Genomic DNA, 25,702 nt, shown 5'->3' with positions numbered 1-25,702 from the left:
TGTAATGAAAGAAGAAATAGATCAGGTGTTCTCAAACCATAATTTGCATCAGAATTACTTCTGATGCTTGTTAAAAATAGATTTTTTTCTGGCACCTGGTTGGCTCAGTCGGTTAAGGGTCGGACTCTTGATTTTGGTTCAGGTTATCTCAAGGTTCCTGAGTTTGAGCCCCAGGTAGGGCTCTGTGCTGACAGTGCAGAGCCTGCTTGGGATTCTCTCTCTCTCCCTCTTTCTTTGCCTCTCCCCCACTGTGCTGTCTCTGTCTCAATCAAAATAAATAAATAAACTTAAAAAAATAGATTTTTTTAAAGACTGAATTCAGTATAGGGCGCCTGGGTGGCTCAGTTGGTTGAACATCCGACTTCAGCTCAGGTCATGATCCCGTGGTTTGTGGGTTTGAGCCCCACGTTGAGCTCTGTGCTGACAGCTCAGAGCCTGGAGCCTGCTTCCGATTCTGTCTCCCTCTTTCTCTGCCCCTCCCCTGCTTGCTCTCTCTCAAAAATAAATAAACATTTAAAAAATGTAAAAGAAAAAAAGGTAAAGACTTAATTCGGTAGATCAGGAGTGGGGGACCCTGACATCTAAATTATTAACGAGACCCCTCTTCTCTAGTTCACTGGGGTGCTCCTCAGCAGTTAAGGCCCATTGGATATAATTGATGACTTTCACTGTGATGGATATGGGTGTTTAAGAGCTGCAGGTGTAGGTTTCCATCTTTGCCTTTTGTATTTATTCTCACTTAACAGCAGATTAGAACTGTGTCCTCTCCCATAGTAGCAACCAGTTATGTGTGACTATTTAAATGAAATTAACTGAAGTAAAATGAAACAAAAGGTGAGTTCAAGTGCCCCAGCACCTCATGTGGCTCGTGATTACTTTATCAGAGGGAGCACATGATAGAACATTTTAATCATTATTGCAGAAAGTTCTCTTGGACAGCACTGGATTGGAATGTAAGAATAATGAGGGGTGCCTGGGTGGCTCAGTCGGTTAAACATCCAACTTCGCTCAGGTCGTGAACTCATGGGTCGTGAGTTCGAGCCCCGCATTGGGCTCTGTGCTGATAGCTCAGAGCCTGGAGCCTGCTACGAGTCTTTCTCTCGCTCTCTCTCTGCCCCTCCCTCACTCGCACTCTGTCTCTCTCTCAAAAATAAATAAACATTAAAAAAAAAGAATGTAAGAATAAGGAAATCTGGCCCCATTGTAGTTTTTATAATGTTGAGAATTATGTTTTAAAGTTGTCCCTATGAAACTTTCTTTAAGTAGGAGCAGACGTTTTCTTTACAAAAGGAGCTGCCCTATTAAAAAGTACTTCTAATTAAATAACAACTATTGTATGTTTTTTTTTCTCTTTGAAAGGAATAAACATGCTTACAGAAGATAAATTACCTAAATGGTTTCAGCTTGTACTTGTAATGTAATCATCTCAAGACTCTTTTTATGTACATGGGATTTTCCCACCAAAAAACTTGCTCCCAAAAACATTTCTTACTGTGTTTAAAGAAGTAGGAGTGCCCTCAATATTTCGTCACATTATAAAACAGGTTTAAAGGTGATCTGCAAACGTAAAGCTGTGGTCTCAACAGCCTTCAGGATTTGTCCTTATGTTGCTATATTACATCAACATGTTTTGTGTGTCATCAAAAGCATTTCTGTACAAAATGTACATGCAGTTTAGCATTAAATCTTAAATATACCTTTTAGCTAGCATTTTCCTGAACACATTGACTATAATTTATAAATTATCAAGTATAGTTATCTTAGGAGATACACAGTGTAACTATAAATTATAACTTGAAACTATAGTTCTTGAAATAAAACGTTCTGGGAATGGGATGGAAAGAAACCCTGCTCTGCGCTCTTTTTAAAATATCATCTGTTGAGCTTCAAGTTGCTTTTTAAAGTCTTAGAGTTATGTCATACTCAATGTATGAAGAAAATGAAATTTACAGTGTTGGTTTCTTAAAGTCAAACACAAGTTTAAAATGAAAACAGCCCTAAGCTAGCTTTCTTCTTGTCTCTTAGATCCTGAACCTCAGAGCTGTTGGACTGAGTTGTGTGAATTCTTCCTTCAGAATGCTCCTTGGATTTTTCATTTATTTCATTCCCATCACCTTCGTTGCCTCACATCTAAGCTGTGGGGGTGATTATCTTAACAGGTGCTGGGGCTCCCCTCTCTACTCCGCATCCTGCCCAGCCCTGTGAGTTTAATGCTCTTCAACATTTCCATCATGTTATTTTACTTCCCAAAATCTTTTAAGAACTTCTTTGTTGCTAATTGGCTAGAATCAAAAAGCCTTTTTCGAACATTTTTAGATCTTAATAGTTTGGCTACAGATAGCTTTTCAACTCCTAGTTTCTATTAGCCTTGGACCGAACCTTTCGTACAAATCATTCCGGGCTTCTTTGTATCACATTATTCTGTTCCTTCCTTGTTTACCCCATTTGGAAGCATCCTTCCTACTCATCTGTGCTTATTGCTTGCTTACGGGTTGAATTGTGTCCCATGAAGAGTTGATAACGTTTTAACTCCAATATCTGTGAATGTGGAGATTGTTTGGAAATAGAGTCGTTGGAGATGAGCAAGTTAAGGTGAAGTCACTAGGGTGGGCCTTACTGCAATATGACTGTGTCCTTATAGAATGGGGAAATTGGGGGTGGGGGGTACCTGGGTGGCTCAGTCGGTTAAACGTCCGACTTTGGCTCAGGACATGATCTCAAGGCTTGTGAGTTCGAGCTCTGCATTGGGCTCTGTGCTGACAGCTCAGTGCCTGGAGCCTGCTTTGGATTCTGTGTCTCCTCTCTCTGCCCCTCCCCTGCTCGTGCTCTGTTTCTCTCTGTCTCTCAAAAAGAAATAAATATAAAAAAAATTAAGAACGGGAAAATTGGGACACAGAAGCAGAGACACAGGGACACTGCCATGTGAAGATGAAGACAGTTTGGGGTGGGTGATGCAGTGGAAACCAAGGAACTTCCAGTAAACTCCTAGAATGTAGGAAGAAGGCATGGAGCCATCCTCCCTCACAACCCTCAGGAGCTATCCCTGCTGCCACTCTAATCTTGGACTTCTAGCCTCCAGACCTGGGAGACAATAAATTTCTGGGTTTTTTAAGCCACCCTGATTGTGATACTTTGTTATGACAACACTAAGAAATGGATACACCCATTATTCTGTTGTCTATTTAAAAAAAAATGTTAGTGCCCCTCTTCAAGAATATGATGGTCTTTTCTGTGGATGGATCTACTCTCTACAAAAATGCAAATATATTCATAAACCCCAAACTTCAAGTCTTTTAAGGAGCAAAGAACTTCTGACCAACCCAAATCGCATCCAGCCCCCCGTATCCAACCAAAACCTCATCTTCTCTGAGAAAGCAGTTTGCTTTACCTAACTTTCAGCTCTTGTTTCTTCTTTGGCGTTTACTCTATGTATTTTGCTCTTGGTACTTCATTGTGTGCTTGTTGGAGTCTGAGCTCTTCAACATAGGTAGGGCCCTCCCCACTTGTAAACACTAATCTTTCTAGGGCCTAAACTCCCAGATCGTAAGGTTTTGTAAGACAGAGTTACTTCACCAGCGTTGCAAAGTAATTATATACCTAAAGTACAAGGAGATCACATGTTCACCATTCCCAATAAATGCCTGGAACATACTAAGTGCTCAGTACTTAACTGCCAGCTATTGTTATTCCCTAGTATTAATGTCTGCTAAAGTACTTCTCCACAGAAAATAACTTGAACTTCCTGCTTCATCAAGGGAATAATTATAACAGGTTACTCCACTCAGCCTGTGCGGAGTCCAGCATCCAGGGGAAAGTAGGTGTGAAAAGAGGTTTAAAATAAGAAGTCAGGGAAGCAGGCAGTGCTGCATGGCAACACCATGTAGGGCGTGCAGGCTCTGGAGTCTGTGTCTTAGAGTTTGAGTCTCAGCTCTTTATGAATTTTTGGCAGGTATTGTGCAGTATGATATGATATTGTGCAAATATTATGATATATGTGCAAATATCTCTATAAATCATTTAGGAGCTATTTACCCCCTCTGAGCTTTTCTTTATTCATCAAGAAAAAGTAATTATCCTTATACTTCTTATGAAAATTAGAACCTCTTCTAAAACTGTGTCAATTTTATATCTCTGGGCATGGCCACAGAAATTTGCATCTATTTCCAAGAATTCACAGACACTTAGAAGCACATCCTGAACAGGCAAAGAATACCTCTTCTTTAGTCTTTTTTTTACAAAAGGTTTCACTCCTAACCTCATGTTTGTAGGATTCAGAAGAACAGGGTTCCTGTTTCTGGCTACCAGGAATGTTTTATTTACTGTCAACCTTAATCAAATATTTTCGATCTGTTGACTAGTTTTTCTTTGTTTGTAAGGTGTGAGGCTTGACAGATTTATCTGTTCTTATTCTAGCTTTAACATGGTATATTAATCTCATTTTATGGATGGAGAAACTGACCCAGTAACTGAGGTTGGTAAGGTAGAAATTTATGGGCTTAGGAGAAAAGCCAGAATATTCTGATATGAATCCACTCCATTCTCTTCTCCCAACTTCCATTTGGAACCAAAGTGTTTCCTTTTCTTAGTTTTTCTTATATGAATTTGAGAGTTAAACGAAACAGAACAAAACAAAACCTTTGGGTTTATGATGTTTATTCTTATACAAGGTAAATTCTTAAACAGTTGTACTGTTTTATACATAGTATACTGGTCGCATAGTTTACTGGTCACATGTCCAAATTAGGGAGTAGGATCCCTACTCCCATGGATCTGAATCTTTATCGGTTAGTACCTGTTAAGTTTTGGGCTAACTACTTAATTTTTGTGCCTCAGGTTCCTCATCTATAAATTATGGATCCTAATAGGACCCATGTAGGAACATTTTTGATTCCATTTTAATACAGCTAATGGTTGGAATATGAATATGTCTTAGCTATTCTCTTCTGACATTCAAGATTAATGAGATAATTATGAAAATATTAGTTGTGTCCTTCTGAGACTTTTTGAGAAAGTATTGTGTTTTTTTTTTCTAATAAACACACCAGCATAACTAAGTAACCATATAGAAGAAAGTCAAACCGTGTAAGGATTCTGGAAGTTATACAAGGTGGCAGTGTCACTTTGAACCATCTCCTATGCATCCCTTGCTCCATAAACATTTCGATTCATCTTTTTCTTTTAAAAAAAACTTTTTCATGTGCAAAATCCACGACTCTTGTAGTTCTGCAGGATTTTTGCATTTTCTTGGGTGTCAGGTTTGCAAAGAGAGATCAACATCTTTAATCTCTAAGACCACAAAAGTATGGCTTTGTATGTGTAGAATGGTAAGAACTCAAAGAAGGGGCTTGCAGTCAAGATGGTGTTTTGTGTGTTATGGATTAAAGCTATTATGAAGTGAAATGAAAACTCTAGAAGCTGGCAGAAGCTCCCCTTCAGCTCTGCACGTGAACATACAGCCTGTTGCAATGGTTACAGTGAAGCAAAAACAAAACATTAGAAATAATAGTCTGCTTACACTTTGCCAAGAGAAAAGTTTATGAAGGGAAAAGTCAGTAAAAATACCTGATTCCTTGAGTATTTTCTTTATTATTATTTATTCCTCTACTTCTCTCCTCTTATAATCTCATTTCATTCATACAAGTCAAAGTAATCGTTTTGAATTTATATGTGCATATCTCTATATAGATATGTATATAGATATGTGTATATATATGTATTTGCATTTGCAGATATTTGCAGATATTTCTTTTCAAGAACATTACACTCATGTTTAGGTTTAAAGCTTTGTTGTGTGTGTGTGTGTGTGTGTGTGTGTGTGTGTGTGTGTGTATACATATATATGAACAGTTTTGAGTTCACAGCCGGATTGAAGGGAAGGTACAGAGTTAGAGATGTCCCATATACTCCCTGCCTCCACAAATACATTTTCCACCAGAGTAGTACATTTGTTACAACCGACAAACGTACATTGATACATCACAATCACTTCAAGTCCATGGGTAACAAGATCACCTATAACTTTACCTTTATTGAAATGCTGTGCTTTCTGTGTATTAAACATCAACTAGTATATTGACACAAATCTGTTGCTTTACATGGTACCCTTGGGAGGTCTTTAGATGTTATGTATCACTAGTTGATCACATGGATGAATTTATAAGACTTGTAGCACATCTGTAATACAGTTTGGTGACTAATTTCATGTTGTTCCTTATGTGTGTGTGTGTGTGTGTGTGTGTGTGTGTGTGTGTATCTATATATGTGTGTGTATATATATATATATATTCTTTCTTTGTGTATATATATATATATATATATATATATATACACACACACACACAAAGAAAGAATACTTTTATTTTTTAATTATTTTTTAGAGATTTTATTTTTAAGTAAACTCTGTACCCAACATGGGACTCGAACTCACAACCCTGGGATCAAGAGTCCCACATTCCACCAATTGAGTCTGCCAGGTGCCTCTTTCTCTTTGTTCTTCTTAAAATCTCTGTATGTGCTGTTAGTTCTTGGCTTCCATATACAAACTGTAGAGCCAAGTACAGAGTAATTGCTCAATAAGCACTTGTGGAATTGAAGTAATTTTACTTCTGTGTATCATTTTGGATGATTTTCTTCTGGACCTCTGCCATTTACCAGTCATCATTCTCATGGTTTTAGAATTAAACCAGGTAAAGAAAGCAAACAAGTAGAGAAATTACTGTAGGTTTCCTCTTTGCATTGGATTTCTGTCTGTATTTCCACATTGGGTAGACTGTTACATTTTTGTATTAAAAAGCATCAAATATGACAATAATGTGGCAGTTTCTTTCCTTCATTCACTTTGTCTCACAGCCAACATTTTTCTTATTTGTCTAATAAGTTGACCAAGAGCTGACTCTTCTTTTTCTGTCCATGATGTTTACATAAGATGTAATACATTTTCTGTGTTAGGACAGAAATGTCTTAAAAAATTGTATCTTAGGACAATTTGAATATACTTTTTATTTCATTTGATCAGTAATTTTGGTACCAGTTACCATGATGGATATTTGTGATAGGATGTTGTTGTTTTTTTTTTTAATCTTTTTTAATCTGACTTTTTAAGGAGAGGGGGTGTCCAATGGCCCCTGGAAATGATGGAAGGAGATTTTTATTACTAAATTTGAGAAGGTCACGGTTAAACTGGGTTGAGTTGGTCAACCTAAGAGGATTTCTGTATTTAAAATGAATGAGCTAATTTCACCTTACTAATTTTGTCTTCATCAATAAACTAAAAATACATGGATTTTTCCATGTACTTTTCCTGGGAAGTTGTGTTCAGAGAAAGAGATTACTGTTTTCACACTGAGGATATCTATTAGAAAGTTCTTGGGACTTGGTCCTAAAATGATGCTATATATCTGATTATCTAATAAATCAATCTTTAGAATTATTTATGCTTGTAAATTATATGTTTAAACATTAAGTTGTTGGGCTAATGGATAAATAAGAATTAAAATTTGAAGCTTTTCTGGAGCGCCTGGGTAGCTCAGTCAGTTAAGTGTCTGACTCCAGCTCAGGCCATGATCTCACGGTTTGTGAGTTTGAGCCCCGTGTCGGGCTCTGTGCTGACTGTTTAGAGCCTAGAGCCTGCTTTGGATTCTGTGTCTCCTTCTCTCTCTGCCCTTCCCTTGCTCACGCTTTGTCTCTCTCTCTCTCTCTCTCTCTTAAAAATAAGTGAACATTAAAAATTAAAAAAAAAGCTTTTCTTTGAACAGAATTAACAAATGTTTAAAGATATTTTTTAGTTTAACATCCCTTAAGGAATATAATCCAAAATAAAAATAGGGCATTTCACTAGACATCAGTATTTCAGGAAGTTTTGATCACTGTGAACCAAACTGAAGGCACAAATAAACATATTTTAAAAGGTGATATGACTAAGAATGTGACATGAAAGAAAAATCAGATATTTGACTCATTTTCCAATTTTATACCTTAAATAATTATAATTTTGAAGTAGTATTTTAGAAGGACAATGTTTGCTTTCTCTTTCTCTCAATAAACTTTAAAATGTTTAAAAATAAATAAGTAAATAAATAAACATCTTTTAAAAAGTGTATTAACATACAGAATGATGAATGCATATACACATCATAAAACTTAAAGAAAAAAAATACCTTAGAAAAAAGTGACCCTATTCCAAAAGGAAAAAGAAAAGAAAAAAAGCCAAACTTACTTTCAGAAGAAAAGAAACAGAACAACAGATCTGAAATCAGAGAGAGAGAGAGAGAAAAAAAAAAAAGATGGTTTTAGAGTTAGGAGATTTTTTGGGGAGATTTCTTTTGCATCAAAAGTTGTATATGTTGATATTTCATGTAAGGTACTTTTTCCATTAGATCAATCACACAATAGCTTTGTTTTCAACTCATGAGTTATTTACTTATTCTGTTAGAGAATGAAGATTAGGGAGTATATTTTAAGTTAACATCTGGAATACACTCTAAGTCCCCAGATTTTGTATGTCAAGTGAGAGAATCAGTCTCTCAGTGTCTATTATTGGGGTGCTCTGTAGAATATATAAGATCTAAATCCAAGATACAATGAGAGAGAAATAGGGTAGATACAGGGGAGGTGAAAATGACAGTTTGCTAATGCGTAAATAAATTTCTTTAGAAATTCTTGTACATGTCAGAAGTACTGACTGACTTTAAAAATAAGTGAAGTTGACTGCATTCCTATAGGGATTTCTCAGTAATCCTTTAAAAGGCTGTTTTAAGTATTTGTTTTCCTAAAGTGTAATTCTCTTTAGGTTATTATCCATAAAATTACAATTGTATACTCCATTTTGACAACATTAATTCACCTAGATTCAAGGGTGCTCAAAATATAACTTAAATATGACTACCTAATTTAAGAAGTAAAGTTGCAAGCCTTATTTTTAGTACTTTAATTGATTTTAGGTTATTGAGTCAGTAAATTAATATCTATAATGTACAGATTCTATAAATGTCTAATGCAAGTCATTAGAGAAGGAATGGATAAGTACTACTTTACATAATAACTTAGAAAAACTTCATATGGTTAATGGATCATATTATATCCCTATTTGTTTTTACGTACTTTTTTTAATATATGTAAATCATAACCCTAGTCACATAGAATGTTCTTTAAAAAAATTTATTTATTTTGAGAGAGTGAGGGAGCAGGGGCAGGCAGAAAGAGAAAGAGAGAGAGAGAGAAAGAGAGAGAGAGAGAGAGAGAGAGAGAATCCCAAGCAGGCTCTATAGTCAGCATGGAGCCCGACATAGGGCTCAATCTCATGACCCTGAGACCATGACCTGAGCTGAAATCAAGAGTCTGATGCTTAACTGTCTGAGCCACCCAGGCACCCCTACATACTTTCAATTTGTGACTTAAAAATATGATCTTAAACACAAAAATCAAGTGAATTTCAGGATAGAAATTTTTCCCATGGAAATGTAAATTCAGGACAGAGGAAGTTTGGTAAGCAAGGTTTCTTTCATATAGTATGAGTATTTTTGAGTTGTAATTTCAATAAGAAAGTCTGCTCATGTTCTTTATATTGAGGTTATAGTTGGCTTAAATTTATAACCATCTGCAATTTCCATAATATATATAAAAATGTGAAATGTAGATTAATGATTACAATTTGTGTAATCCGTCCTAATATGTTGAAACTCTAATATTATGATGAACTATGTTTCCCAGCAATAAAAAACATTCACAGGACCACCCAAATACTGTTTTTCACAGTTTAAAATATTGTTCAGAATTTCTTGTCTGTGAAAAGATGGTTCTAACAGCTGAAATAAGCTATTATATTTTTAGGCCTATTTTGGTTCGTTATGGTAGGTATTAGTAAATAAAGGTTTATTTGTGAATTTTGATACCTTGTATATCTATAAAAAGTTTTCTTGGGGCACCTGGGTGACTCAGTTGGTTAAGCTTTTGACTTTGGCTCAGGTCATGATCTCAGTGGATCTGTATGGGATATTTTCCATAAGGAACATGGGCACGTTATTATAGACAGCTTTAGACAGACTCGAATTCTGATGATTGTTAGTTCAACAGTAAGTTGGGTGGGCTAAATGCTCTAGTTTTGTTTTTCGTCTCTTTTGATAGATGTTTTGCTGGAATTGTGCCAGATCTTGCCAAGAAATGTGTAAATGGGAAAGAATCTTGAGTTCTGAACCCAAACTAGAGACTTGCTTAGTTTGTAACTTTTCTCACAAATTTAGAAAAAAAAAGTAACTGTTTTCTCTATAAAATAGTAGAAATCCTAATATAATTCCAGGAGAGGATGAAGAGGAGAATCATAAAAGTAAACATTGGTGTTTATGCCAATTTCTAATACTACATTAATGGTCACAATCAAGGGTCAATGTAATATTTAAGGCATTAGGGATTATGCTACCCTAAAAAACAGAGATATTTTTATACTCATTTTACAGATGAAGAGACTAACATTCAGAGAGGTTAAGCAATTTATCTGAGTTTACACAGCTAAGAAGTAAAAGAGTTTGGGTTTGAATCCAGGCACTGAGTCCATTCTCTAGATTGAAGAAACTTTCCCTACAAGTGCTACATTAGTTTATTTTTTCATTTTTTGGTTTTGTTTTCCCCTCACCTAGGCTATTTCTTCCTGGTGAATTTCAGGCTGTTAAGGTCTATATATATATATATATATTTTTTTTTTTTTTTAAGTTTATTTATTTTGAGAGAGAGAGAGAGAGAGAGAAAGAGAGAGAGAGAGAGAACACAAGTCGGGGAGGGGCAGAGAGCAAGAAGGGGAGAGAGAGACTCCCAAGCAGGCTCTGCACCCTCAGCTCAGAGCCAGGGTGGAGATACAATTCAGAGACCATGAGATTATGACCTGAGCTGAAGTCGGAGGCTCAAATGACTGAGCCACCAGGGCATCCCAAGGTCAAGGGTTATATCTCATATTTCTTTGTGTTGCCAATGCTTAGAGCAATTCCTAATACAATATATGCTTAATATATAGGTAAACCAATGAATAGGTGAGAAAATTTAGACTTTAGCATATGCAAATATTTTTATTTGAAGAAGGTAGAATTCTCCTGTTTGTATATTAATTGGAAATTTTACTACAAGGGTGAATAGGAAGCATGAACCCAGCTAACTGACTTCAACCCTACAATCCGTTTAGTGACAGCTCAGGGAGAAATCCTGCCTGATTTGAGTGAGTTGAGGTCATTTCTGCAGCTAATGCCTTAGTAGCTTCTGCTGTATTTGGGTCCCCTGACAGAAAAGTTTATTCTACTTACACTCCATATTATTAAAAATTGGAGCAGGGGGGAGAGCAAACGATATTGTTTTTTTTAAATTTAACTTATTCTACTGTCAGTCTTTTTCATTTCTCTTGGGACACAGCCATATAATATTAGATTCTGTAGGAATATTACAAAAACACCAGGGATTCACTTCTAGAATTCCATTTTGGGCAATTTTGGTAATCATTTTAGGTGATAACAGATACTATCAATGACACTCAGCTGATTTGGGGGATTATTTAGGGAGAATTACAATCATAGGAAATTAATATGAAACAAAGTACCTAAAGAAAATGCATGATTTATTAATCATGTAGTTGTTTTAGTGCATTCTGTTTCCCTTATGTTTCTTTCCTCCATATAGTTCCAGGTGAAACTATGTTTTTTGTTTTTTGGTTTTTTTTTTTCTATGATATGGTCTGTTTTTATATTTATTCCAATGATGAGTGAGTATTTGGGAAATGTGTATGAGTCAGTAGTCTACTCGCTACACAGTGAGTAATTAATGGATGCTGTCTTCTTATTTTTAACAAATATCTCCTTGTAGGATGAAATTCTGACAGGAAAATTACAGGATTGGTGCCCACGATAAGATTTATGTTAATAATTGGAGGCTGTATGCTCCTTAAAATGTAAATGGAGCTTGAACAAAAAGGTTAAGAGGCGAAGGCTCTTTTAAGAATATAGGTGTTCTTTTACAAATACAGGTTTGTTGTCAAGGCAGATCTAAATCCCCACCCCCACCTAGGACAGATGTCACCAATTGTCTGTTAATATTCATTGTGCATCTGTCAGCGAATTACTGAACTCGTTACTCTTGTGCTTTTAGTAATTTTACAAGCATTTCTGTGCTGTAAGATGTTTTCATAGGATATATGATACAAGTGGATATTTTAATCATTTAATGGTTTCTAGTTTTAACCTACCAAAGAATATGAAAGAGAAATTCAGATCAAAATAAGACTGTGTTAATAAAATAAATACTGTTTCATTCAATCTACTAAGAAGAAACAGACTTGAAAACATAAACAAAACCCTGAGACAAATGTTATTGCCATGCTGGGAAAAAAGAGTAGAAACATATATATGAAAAAAGAATAAAATTATATATGTGTGTGTTTTGCATATCTCAACAGAATATTACCAAGATCTGTCTTTTAAATAGTTTCTTGCTTGAGGTTCCTATAGAAGTAATGTTTTAAAGGGGGAACAGTTTACATCCAAGTAGGAGTTTGGTTTCCTCATCATAAATCTCATGTGACTTTGATATATTTCCTTGAAATACTTAGCACTAATGTGTCTATCTTTTTCCAGCTGCGGTTGTGTAAATATTTAGATATTTCAGTCACTCGTGTTTATATTTTACCTTCCAACTGGGCAGTTGTTGAAGGAATTCTGCCTTGCCCTTTTCTCCGATGTTGGCCTTGCCTAAAGTCAACTGTGTTCTATTCCCAAGGTTCTACCAGGATTCTTGCCGAGGGCAGCTGACATTATCATCCTTGTTCCTTGTTAAAGCCTCACTCCGCCAGTCCCTTTCTTCTTTTACCGTCTCTTCTATGTTACTTTTCTGTTTCCTGTGAAAAGTTTGGCTGAAAATAGGAAGTTGGTTTTACTGAGTGTAATAGAAACCTTATATCTTATAACATAAAACAAGCAAACCGAAATAACAACAAATTAACGTTAACTAGAGTGGTGGTTGTCAGGTGGCTTACAGGAACTCAGAGAGAAGTCTTTTTATGAATAATGAACCAAGAATATTAGAGAGAGAGGCTTTGTGACACAGTGGAGGTGAACACCTCTTCTAGGGAGGAAGACTAACCTACGTTCTTCTGAGAGTCACATGTAGACTTCTGTATTTGATCTTGGCATAACTCTCTCAAAGTTTCCCTTTACAAAAATGAGTCAATTATTGATAGAAGATGAGAGGCTTTTCCCTCAAAGTATGGTGGTAGGAAAAATTAGAGAACCAGTAATACTGAATTTTTTAAAGATCTTTGTTTTTTTTTTAATGTAACCTCTACACCCAGCGTGGGGCTTGAACTCACAACCCGGAGATCAAGAGTTGTATGCTCCACTACCTGAGCCAGCCGGATGCCCCAGTGATACTGAATTTTCATTGTGCAAAGAGTTGTATAGGAACTGAGGTATTAACAACTGACAGTATAAGGATATTTACTCCAAAATTCAACCTTCTATTTAGAGAAGATGATGCAATAGAAGAAAAGCTTTATACTTCCATTTGTTCATCATCAAAATCTTTACTGAGTAAAAGGAATATGCAATCATGTGGTTTACAGTTAGGTGTTCTCTGTGTGCATAGGGAGAGAACAGTAGATGCCACCACGTGTGACTACTTCTTGTTTTTATCATGCACGTTTTCAAAAATAAGCGTTCAAAAAGAACACTTCCGGTGTTGGAATCCAGAACAGACCAAACATGTTTCTCTGTGGATTTTAGCTAATTAATCCTAGCAGTATTTATGGAAAAGTTGGGAAGAGCAAGGGTTTAGAGTTTGACTAAGATTGAATCCCAGCACTGCCACCTTCCAGCTGAATGACAGCTGAGAGTCTCACTTCTCCCATATGGACACCAGATATACAACGCCCACCTCATAAAGATGTGATGGAGGAGATGATGGATAATAAATGCTAGTTTTCATTTTCTTTCCTTTCCTTTCTGCTTAGACTTGATAATAAAGAATAATTTATTATAGTTTTTCTGGTGATGAAATGATGGCCATTTATAATTTTTATTGTGGAGGTTAACCAGTTACTCATTATAAATATCACTCGGGAATTGGAAAGTTCCTTTTCTGAAAGTTATACATTATGAGGAATGTGGGATTTCTATGTTTTTTGTTATGATCTTCAAAGGTATCAACTCTGTATTTAAGTACCTTTTTTTTTCTAACCCTAATCATTCTTTCTTCATATTATTATATGCTAACAGAGTATATTTTCTTTGGAAATGTGTTCCTTAGAAAAAAATTCAGTAGGATATCCTGAAAAAAGAAAACTGAAGGGTTCAACGGCCAAATAATTTTGAGAAGTGCTGCATAGAATGAATACCTTTCTTTGTACGCATCATAATGTGCTTGAGCAAGACTAAAGACCCTGAGAGCTGCAGGTCTTTTTTTTTTTTTTTTTTTTTTTTTTTGAGCAATACATATTAACAATCTGGGGAAAGTGGATTCCAAGGAACATTTTTGAAAATTTAGCCTTTAGTAATACAGAAGCCATTTTATTGCTGAAACTCTTTTACTGAAAACTGCCGTGCTAACATTCCGGGGAAGGCTGAGGCCTGTGTTCTCCATTCCCAGAAGTCACACTAGCCGTGGCCCAGCTATACGGGACTGCAGGTTACGGACACAGAGAGTCTTGAGCTCCACTGTACTTCAGTGGAGTCTGGGTAATCTCCAGGTTCTGTAATTGGCTGTTAATTCCTCAGTACACTGTCCCTAGACAGTTTTTTTCTTTCCCATGGTTTCAGTCTCCGGATTGACTCTCATCTATGGCTCAAGCTGAGATTCTTTTCTGAGGTCCAACTTGGATATTCACTTGCCACCTTGTCATCTCCATTTGGATATTCAAGAAGTACTCCAGGCTCCTCTGTCCTTCCTCTCACCAGATTTCACTGTTTTATTCCCCACCTTGATTGGGATTGCCCTTCACCCACTGCTCTGATCACAAACTTGGAATCTCTCTACCTTGTGCTTTCTCTCCATCCTGTGCATTGTTCAATTCTGTTTTATCCCTTATTGCCAATGATCAGGCGCTGTTGATTTTGTAACTATCTCTAGATTCTTTCTTCTGTTTTCTGCTCTGTCAAAGTCCAAGTTTCCAGAATTTAATTGTTTGAAGAGAACAAAATTTCCTGACCAATGACCTCCTAATTTAGCCTGCTATAGTCCAGTTTCATACTACCAGTAGTGAGCTCTTTAAAAACAAACTTCGGGGCGCCTGGGTGGCTCAGTCGGTTAAGCGTCGGACTTCAGTTCGGGTCATGATCTCGTGGTCTGTGAGTTCAAGCCCCACATAGGGCTCTGTGCTTACGGTTCAGAGCCTGGAGCCTGCTTCAGATTCTGTGTCTCCTTCTCTCTCTGCTACTCCCCTGCTCATGCTTTGTCTCTCTCTGTCTCTCAAAAATAAATAAACGTTAAAAAATTAAAAAAAAATAGAAAAAAAAACTTGACTGTGCCTAAAATAATTAAATGTTTTGTTGCCTTCAGGTAGATTCCAGAACTTTGGCTTGATACACAAAGCCCACCACATTATTGCTTCTGACTACTTCTTCAGGCACGTACTTGCTAATCTCTGACATGCACCTTATACTTAGGCCATACAGACTCCCTGAAGGTCCCACAAGTGTATCATGTTTTTTTGTAGCTGTGCCTCTGGGTGAAATCATCTCCTTTCTTTTATTCTTGACTTACTCTTCAAGACTCATCTCAAATTTTATGTGTCAGGATGCCTTCTCTTCCTTGCTCAGGCAGTTCTAAGTGTCCCCTCTTTGTTTTTTCATAGCAAATTATGCATCTCTATTTCCTATCTGAAATGAACTTTCAGAATTTAAAATAAAGATATGCTTTATTAATTAAATATATATTACCCCAGTAGTTGATTCTCATTTGCATCCACCCTTCATAATTACAGTCAAAGTCAAGGCTGGTAATATATTATAATGTTTTATTTTCTGAAATTTTCTAGCATTTGCAATTGAGTAATCTAAAATCTAACTTAAATTTCATTTGACTTCAGTATAGCCTTTGTGAGAGGATATGAGTTTCCAAGTTATTTTTTCCCCATGTTGCTGGTTTATATCTTCCTCCTTTAGAACCCGGTTTCATTTAAAGAATTTATGGTATGTTGTATACCATGCATTGAACTAAAGCTGTTTCTCAATATTTCAGACTGTAAAACTATTACTCAGTATTTCAGATGATACTTTTTGTTATTTCAGGATTGATATAAGCAAATGCTCTTTTAATTTCATCATTCATTTGTTCATTTCATTGAGAAAATAATGTTAATTGTAGTAATTACAAATTAGAGATGTACATCAGCCCGTGCAGAGTCTACGAAAGATTGAATAGTATGGATATGGTTACAATTTAAAAAATAAAATCTTTAATGTCTCTTCACAGAATACATGATTATTAAGCCTCAGATCATTCCATTCAAATAGGTCTTCTCCATCAGCCCTTCATTCATTTTTCATTTATTCAGCACATATTTATTGAGTACCTATGGTGTGCTCAGCACTCTGCCAGGTGTAAGAGAAGCAACCATGAGCAAAATCAGACCCATAGATCTTATAGACTAATGGGAAAGATGGTATTCAAAGCATCAAACAAAAAAATTCAAATTGTAATTCTGATCATTCTTACCAACCTTAACTATATAGTGGTGTTTAGGTTTATAAAAGGGTCATTTAATTTTTGTGGTAAGATCAGGGAGGACAGAGATTTGAAAGGAAAGTGGATATTAACTAGGGTAAGATCATTTCCAACACAGACCCTGTGGCAGGTGTAGGCCTGTGGCAGAAGAAATCACAATGTGTTTGTAAAGTAACACAAGGTGGAGAAAAGCAGAGAAAGAAGAGGAACAGGAAGAGTCTGGAGAGCCAGATAGGGGAATGAGCACACTCTTGTCGATCTTGTTAAAGACTTTATCTTAAGAGCAGTGAGTTTATTTTAAGAGCCCCTGAAGTAGGGGAGAACCCAGATTGTATTTGCATTTCAAAGCCTTCATCTGGCTACACTGAAGTGAAGCTATTTAAGAGCTTTCCTAAATCCTTGTGGGAATTGATAGTAGTTTGATCTGGGTTTGATCTGGGTTGATCTGGCTGTGGAGACAGAGAGGAATAGATGGATTTAAGAAATAGGGGAAAGAAAGGGAGGCGTCAAGGAAGCCTGGTTTCTACTTTGCATTATTCATTGAGATTGGATGACTAGATAAGATCAAGGTTTGGGGCTCAATTAAATTAAGCCTTGGGCTGTTGCATTTGAGAAATCTTTAAGAAATTTACATATTAAATCTTTCCGTGGCAGCAATATGGTAGGAATATTAAAAAATATGAATCTTTATCCCTGTTTCAAAAGTTATAATCTCACTGGGAAAAAATAAAGTACAGACACAGGAAATATTTAAATGATATGTACACTCAGGACTTCACTTATTAAGTAATCCATAAGGTACAGAATGTAGGCCCTCACCCAAGGTCCTTTTTCATTTTATGTTAAATTTAATTATTTAAACTCAGTTATATAACATTTCATCTTTGAAGTATATTAAATATTAACATATAATTATTGGTACCTAATGAAATTCATTCAAATTCTGGGAAAGTGTACACACATGCATAGTTCTATTATTTAGGAAGATATAAAAATCTATATAGAGAGCAGTTTCAGCATGTATTTGAATATGAATTTCACTAGTGTACTGAATAGTTTTTTAAAGTGTTGATTGATGTTAGTTACAAAGGAGATTCTCAGAATCCATACAATTATTTGTAATGCTCTACAATTCTCTCACACATTCCTCTGCAGAAAACAGGCACAGAATGTGGTCTGTACAGACAGGATGATGGGTTCTGAAAGCATTTGTGGTCAAGGGATTTGAAGAGCAGACAGAATTTGTCCAGGCAAAATTTAAGCAAGAGCACTTTCTAAGTGGAGGGCCAACAGGATTCAAGAATTGGAAGATGTGCTTAAGGTGGACAACAGAAGGATTAATTAGTAAATAGGGATGGCAGGGTAGTCAGTATTATCCCCTGTTTACGTAGTCAGTAGTATCCCCTGTTTACATAGTAGTGCTTAAGCCTAGGCTTTTATTTTTTTATAATTTTTTTTTAATGTTTATTCATTTTTGAAGACAGAGAGAGACAGAGCATGAGCGGGGAAGGGGCAGAGAGAGAGGGAGACGCAGAATCCGAAACAGGCTCCAGGCTCTGAGCTGTCAGCTCAGAGCCCGACGCCGGGCTCGAACTCAGGAACTGTGAGATCATGACCTGAGCCGAAGTCGGGCATTCAACCGACTGAGCCACCCAGGCGCCCCAAGCCTAGGCTTTTGAACTAAGTTCCGTAACTGTTTCCAAGTGGTAATATGAAGATATTTCATCATTTCTTCTGCAGGCTCCCGTCTTCGTCAGGAAGATTTTCCACCTCGCATTGTTGAACACCCTTCGGACCTAATTGTGTCGAAAGGAGAACCTGCAACTTTGAACTGTAAAGCTGAAGGCCGCCCCACACCCACTATCGAATGGTACAAAGGGGGGGAGAGAGTGGAGACGGACAAAGATGACCCTCGATCACACCGAATGTTGCTGCCAAGTGGATCTTTATTTTTCTTACGTATAGTACATGGACGAAAAAGCAGGCCTGATGAGGGGGTCTACGTCTGTGTAGCAAGGAATTACCTCGGAGAGGCCGTGAGCCATAATGCATCGCTGGAGGTGGCTAGTAAGTAAAACGGGCTTTTACAGCGGGAATGGTACATTGGGATTATTTGCCTGGAGAATGGTAATAAAAAGTCAAATCTGTAGCCCAGGCTTTACCTGAGGAAAATTTCTAGCTTTCTATTTGAATACGATCCTCTACCTATTTAATTTTTTCATAGTTTTCATTGTAACTGGTTATTCAGAGCTAAATTGGGATTTGCCCATAGTTGTTGAACCATTTTACTTTTAATTTGGAGCAGCTTTCTGTTGAACATTTTCACTGAAATCGATTTAGTTCTTCTCCTTTGTTGCTTTTAAATATATCGAATATCCGTATGTTTCTCTAAAAAGAATAGCATGGGGTATTTTTCACTTGTCTTCATTTGGAGAAATACTTTCAACTGGTGGTATAGATAAGGTTTTAAACTGTTTCTAATTCTTAGAAATATATTATACTTCTGGTAAACTATAGCTAGAGAAATGTATGTATGTGCCTCATTCTTTATTATCTTGGCTGTTGTAGTGCACTGTGGGAGGAAAACCCGTGTATGTCATCCTTAGGTAGTTAATGGTTTAGTTTATATGCATAAATACCAAATGTAGCTCATTTGCAATGACCTCAAGAAGGATCTGTTGACTAATGATTAAGTTGTTGTATATCTAGAGTCTAAGTGTGTAATATGTTTGAATACAAATTGGGCTTCTCTTATTTTCAAGAAACATTTAAGAGGTAGGCAGAGGGTTTCATTTCCTTGAAAGAATCATTCTGTGTATGCATGTGTGTATATATATATACATATACATATATATATATATATATATACATGTATATACACACACATATATAAATATATATACACATATATATGCATATATATATATATGAATTACATAGGGATTGGCTGGAAAGACAGATGAAATTTAGATCTCTAATTCACTTTAACTACATAAAATTACAGGTGAACCTGAATACATAACTATATGTAAATTTATATATAATATTTTTCAAGATGATTGATGTTTTGATATAATTTATGTTCAGAATTTTAATTATATAATCAGTTTCATAATCTCTGACATTATCTCCATTATTCAACTAGAGCTTGAATATATAGATTCACAGATAATTACACAGTTATATAAAGAATTTTGAAACAGATTTTACAACTTAATCAGATTATTAATGTGGAATCAGCTCCCAAGAATTTAGATGAGTTGATCACACTCAGAACTATGTAGTACTTACAATGAGACAATGCCAAAGATGTCTAATATGAGCATAAAATTTAATTAGCTAAAAATGCAAATAACCATTGAAGACTATGTCAGCACTAACCATTCACATTTTTAAAACATTTACTTGAAACTCAAGTTTATATTTCTCTGTTCACATTTACTTCATCATAAACTTATGTACGTTCTCTTATTGCCTTGATTCCCAGTGAAAATCTTAGAACTACATCAATGAGAAGTATAAAAGTTGTAATCATAGTAGCAGGTTATTTTGTTTTCTTTTTTTTTTTCTTTTTCTCTTTTTCTTTATCCCAACTTTAAATGTAGCACAGGCGAAAGAAGTTTAAATGTTTTTATAAAAGGATGTATATATTTTGATAAAGTCATCTTTGAGGTTATGATATTAATACCTTTTCTAGCTTTTGACATGTTTATATTTAGAATGCTTATTCCCTGTGGAGATAAAATTAAGTTAACATTTGAAAACAAATTTAGAGAATCCCGAAAAATGATGTAGATGACCTAGGCCAACTCTTATTCTTGGTAGTTAAGAAACTGGAGACTGGAGGGAAAAACAGAGTCATTGTTTATTCCCTGAAATTATAATTCCTTATAAATGAAGTGTATACCAATAGACATATAAAAGATCATCTTGTGTTTCTGTGTTATTTCTTACTCTACTAAAATCTGATTATTGCCAGAATTTTTAGAAAAGGTTACACTTAAATAGAATGTCTAAATGCTTACCTTCTAGATCTTGCCTTTCTTTCTTTTTTTTTTTAAATTATTGTTTTTAATGTTTATTTATTTTTGAGAGAGAGAGAGAAAGTCAACAGGTAGGGGCAGAGAGAGGGAGACACAGAATCTGAAGCAGGATCCAGGGTCTGAGCTGTCAGCACAGAGCACAATTCAGGGCTCGAACTCATGAACCGTGAGATCATGACCTGAGCTGAATTCCAACACTTAACCAACTGAGTCACCCAGCCGCCTTTAGATCTTTTTTTTTTTTTTTTCAAAACTCCTTTAGTTTTACTTCAGATGATCAAGATACCCTTAAAGCACTGGAGTTTAGAGAGCTGTGTTTTTCTAATCTGGCTTTTGTGTAGCTATTTTAAAAGACATTATTAGTTTCCAGTTAAATTCTTTTTTTCTAAGCAAGACGTTCCATTAATTTGTGAGTCCATTCTGGGAAATACTCTTCCAGTCTTAGTCAACAAATATACCGTCATGGAAGTGAAACCAGATATAAGATCATTATATAACTTTTACCAGTAAAATATTCAAATACATAGTCCCTGAATGCATAAGTCACAAATTTTAGTGTGATATACCAAAATGTTTCAAGCTCCAGAGAAAAAAGAATATTATAATTTACTGAAGAAAATTTAAAGTACTTTAAACAATGCTTTAAGATCATACTCAGTAACAATTCATGTATGTATAAAGCCAGAATGTATAGATAGTGTATATTTAGCAAATATATTTGGATATTAATAAAGACAGTTTGATAGCAAAGATTTTTATTAGTGATAATAAATATTCTAAACCCTGAAAAAAGTTTGAGTAGTGTTTGCTATCAACAGTTTTTATACTTGTTTAATTGCATTAATTAAAAGCATGTTTTTACTTGGATAAATTGTATTATTTGGTTACATAAGTTACATGGGGAAAAATTAAGTGCTCTGAGTTAAAATAGATTTTATGTCTTTAAAAAATTTGGAAACTTATTTTGTAAACTCAGGCTTTAGTGCACTACAAATAGATATGTAGTAACTTAGTTCACATATATTTCAGTTATTTATTTTAGGCAATGGTTACTGCTAATTCACCATTCTAAAATATGTTTGCATCCTACAATGGAAGGTAGGTTTTTGTATGTTACATAAACCAGGTTGTGTAGGGGTAGGGGGTTGGTTGGAGGAGGGGAGGTCTGGGGAACCATAGGTCATATTGCTTGTAGGTTAAATCTGTAAGGTACAGTTTTACTTTGGTTTTATATTTTCTTGGAGAATATTATTACTTTTTTTTTTTTATTTTCTTAGTTTTGGTACCAGAAGTTCAATAACTATTCTTATTGTTCCGAAAGACAAAGACACAGGAAGGCAAAGATTGCATCTAATTTCTTAGTGATCCTGTAGCCCAAAGTAATAACATTAACAAAAGTGTCTATGGGGCAACACAGGTTTCACAGCACAGTTGTTGGTAATGCTTTTAAAAACATTTATTTTTTGTGTTTCATTTGCCTTTAAACCAAGTTTTACAGCTGTAACAACAACTGGATTTCTTGGTTCCTATCAATTGTCAATCTCTCAAACTTTGAAAAAAAAAAAGATATTGAATGCCATTTAAAAATCTTCATTTCTGTAAAGAAAAGATAACAATTGTGTCTTTTGTGTTTTCAATATTTATTGACATTTACATAATGCCCCAAAAGGATTGCAGTCATTATTTAATAGGATTGTTTATTTTTATTTTCTTAATTTAAAAGCCAATTGTAATCTGGTTAGACCCAGTGAAAAGCAGTGGCCAGACTTTTGGTGCCTGTCCTTGCCATGTAGTAAAAGCTGTATTCCTTTCTTGTCCTTGAAAAATCACTTTCAATGCAATTAAAAAGTCACCTCACACAATTATATATTCTAAAAATTCGAATGGTAAGAAATGTATAATGGTCCTTACACCTAAAGTTTCCTGAAACTTTTGGAAGTTTATCTCTGGACAAGAAAATTTTTTATCCACAGTTGTATTTTTTTTAATTTAGTTTTTAATTCTTACATTTCTTTGCAAACCAAGAATGATATATCATGATGGAGACATTAAGTTGGAAAATTTAGGAGATATTGATGCTTGCTGTTTGTAAGATTTCTGAAAACTTTATCAAATTCAGTTTCAAACGAGGCTTTCTAAAAGGGGCTTGCAAGCAGTATTTTCTTGCTTGCCTTGTATTAGCTCCATTCAAGAGTCTACTAACTGTTTAGGAAAATATTTTATGAGCCCATTCTTCAATACCCACCATTATCACTCACTAAATTTAGAACTCCATTGTATGCCTGGCACAAATTGATAGCCCAATTCTTAGACACAACTTATATTTCATAAGTAATTTGATCTTGGGTAATTGCATTGAATTTTAAGGAAAATTAATTTGAACCTTGACCCTCATGCTTTCCATCGTAGAACGTGGCCCTCTACGTCATCTGCCAAGCAGTGCACAGCCAGCATATGGCTATTTGTTTCTTATTTAAGCTGTTTTCTCTTGAGGAAAAGAAATTCCCTTCAGACCAGGCAGACATCTGCTCGCTGTCTTAGCAGCAAAACCAGGGAACTATCTTTCCTGAAAAAAAAATCATTTTGTCCAATTAATCAAAGATTAAGTCTTCCCAGATTTTATTAACTGGGGTACATTTTAATAGTAATTACTTTGAGGTGAATGTTTATATCTTGAGGTAATATTTTCCCATGACTTTCAATATATCATCATCTTTTGTTTTTGTTATTATTAAATGGTACTGCTTAAAATGATTTAGATTTTGACTTCTCCAATTTTCCTCCTTTTGGTAAAATGACAACTGAATTGACCATGCATGCTAAGTAGTCATGTGTTTACCTAGGTACAATAGAATGTATTCCCAAACTCTGGACCTTGGAAGATGGAAGGATTACTCCTAGAGGTGAAATGGTTCAGATGAGCAGGTAGAAGTAGAATATGCCATTATATTTTAAAATATTGATTGATTGAGTGTGTGTGCACACACACACAATATGACCTCTATTATGGTCAAACACTAGAATTATTTATACAATTTATACACACACACACACACACACACACACACACACACACACACACACACGTTGTTCCCTGATAGACTTTTATCTTTGAAGCTGAATTTGCTGTATATTGCATCTTTAATTGGGGCGCCTGGGTGGCTCAGTCAGTTAACTGTCTGACTCCTGATTTCGTCTCAGGTCATGATCTCGGTTTCGTGGGTTTGAGCCCCACATTGGGCTCCATGCTGACAGGGAGGGGCCTACTCAGGAGTCTCTCCCCCTCTCACTTCTCCTCCCCGTGCACTCTCTCTTTCAAAATCAATAAATAAAAACGTAAAAAAAAATCTTTGTTTCCTCTACTTAATTTGTTTTATTTTTTTAACTTGCCATTTTCAGGTGTTTCACCACATTCTAAAACCTTTTTTATATCTTATTTTTGTTTTTATTATTCAAAGAAAGAATGTTAAAGAGTCATTTAGTTTCATGAGTTTGTAATCTTTTACTTTCTGGTCCACTTATATTCTGAAATGAACTGATTCTTTGTTCCAGAATTGATTCATGATTAAATGAAATTATGCATATAAAGTATAGCACAGGGACTGTCACATAATTAGAAACCATAAATTATGAATCGTAAATGTAATTGTTGGTGCTATTATTTTCATTACCTTTTTTCTCTTTACCTCATTATTGTCAGTTACCTAGATTCTTTTTATATAAAGGGGATCTGGATGCTTCTGAAAAATGGACTCACTTCATTTTAAATTTAATGACATATGTGTTGGGGCACCTTGGTGGCTCAGTTGGTTGAGTGCCTGACTCTCTGTTTTGGCTCAGGTCTTGATACCAGGATCATGGGATTGAGCCTCGCATCAGGCTCTGTGCTTAGGAATGGAGCCTGCTTAGAATTCTCTCTCTCTCTCTCTCTCTCTCTCACTCTCACTCTCACTCTCACTCTCACTCTCACTCTCACTTCCTCTCCCCTTCTTCCTTGCTCACACACTCTCTCTCAAATAAAATAAAATAAAATAAATAAAATAAAATAAAAATGTGTGTTAACATACTAAAATGTAAGTACAATGCTTCAGGAATTAAATTGTCTTAAATTAATTTCTGGTTGGGTATGAAATGTGTTGAATATATTAAATTCCACCTTGAGTTGAAATCCATGGTATGAGAAATTGACCCTTACCTTTGAATCCTCAGTGCTAATGCAGGACATGCAATAGTGTTGACTAAAATCATTTTTGTTGCAGCGACAAATGAAAAAATTCACTTTTATAACTTTTACAGTTGGGATAACATTCATGTATTTCCTAATGTATATATTTATTCAGTTAAATAAAGAGGCAGTATTGCTAAATTCTGTGACATTTTTATGTTTACTTAAAGACTTGAGTGTTTACTATTGATCAGAATATATTATTTTGTTGTTGCCTGTCTAAGCTTGTGCTGCTATAACAAGAACGCCACGTACTGAGTGGCTTGTGCAACACACATTTGTTTCTCACAATTCTGGAGGCTGGGAGGTGGAGATCCGGGGCCAGCATGGTCGTGTTCTGGTGAGAATTCTTTTCTCAGTTTCTCACATGGTAGAGAGAAAGCTCTGGTCTCTTTACTCTGTGCAAGGACACCAGTCCCATGCTGAGATCTCCACCTCCATGAACCGTCAAATGAAAATTACCGTCAGAAGTAATAAGCTTACAGAGATCATTTTTACAAAACTTTGGAAACTTGTGTTTCATTTTTTATTACAGAACACTTTAAAAAATACATACATGTTCTTGTAATATCATTACTGACAGTTAACTACTGGTGAACGTTGGGGAGGTATCCTTTTAGATATCCTAAGGTCCCTGTATATTCTCTGGGGAAAACTATTCCCTATTTACTAATATTCGGTCTTAGGTAGCCAAAAAAGGCATTGGATATGTTGGAACGCGTATCTGTGTAATAAAGACTAATTGGAA

At 35.5% G+C, this 25,702-nt stretch overlaps 1 protein-coding gene across 4 annotated transcripts in view; it reads left to right on the top strand.

The window, feature by feature from the left end:
* ROBO1 (roundabout guidance receptor 1) overlaps positions 1-25,702 on the top strand; it is a 401,827-nt gene that overhangs the window by 52,991 nt on the left and 323,134 nt on the right. For all 4 annotated transcript variants that reach the window (XM_042956244.1, XM_015540481.2, XM_042956243.1 and 1 more), the window contains exon 2: positions 18,427-18,753. In XM_042956244.1, coding sequence (XP_042812178.1) covers positions 18,427-18,753 — 327 coding nt within the window. The remainder of the gene's footprint in view (positions 1-18,426; positions 18,754-25,702) is intronic.

This window comes from Panthera tigris, chromosome C2 (assembly GCF_018350195.1).
Source record: "Panthera tigris isolate Pti1 chromosome C2, P.tigris_Pti1_mat1.1, whole genome shotgun sequence".
NCBI lineage: Eukaryota > Metazoa > Chordata > Mammalia > Carnivora > Felidae > Panthera > Panthera tigris.
Note: the sequence above shows the minus strand (reverse complement) of the source record. Positions and strands in the feature narration are given on the sequence as shown.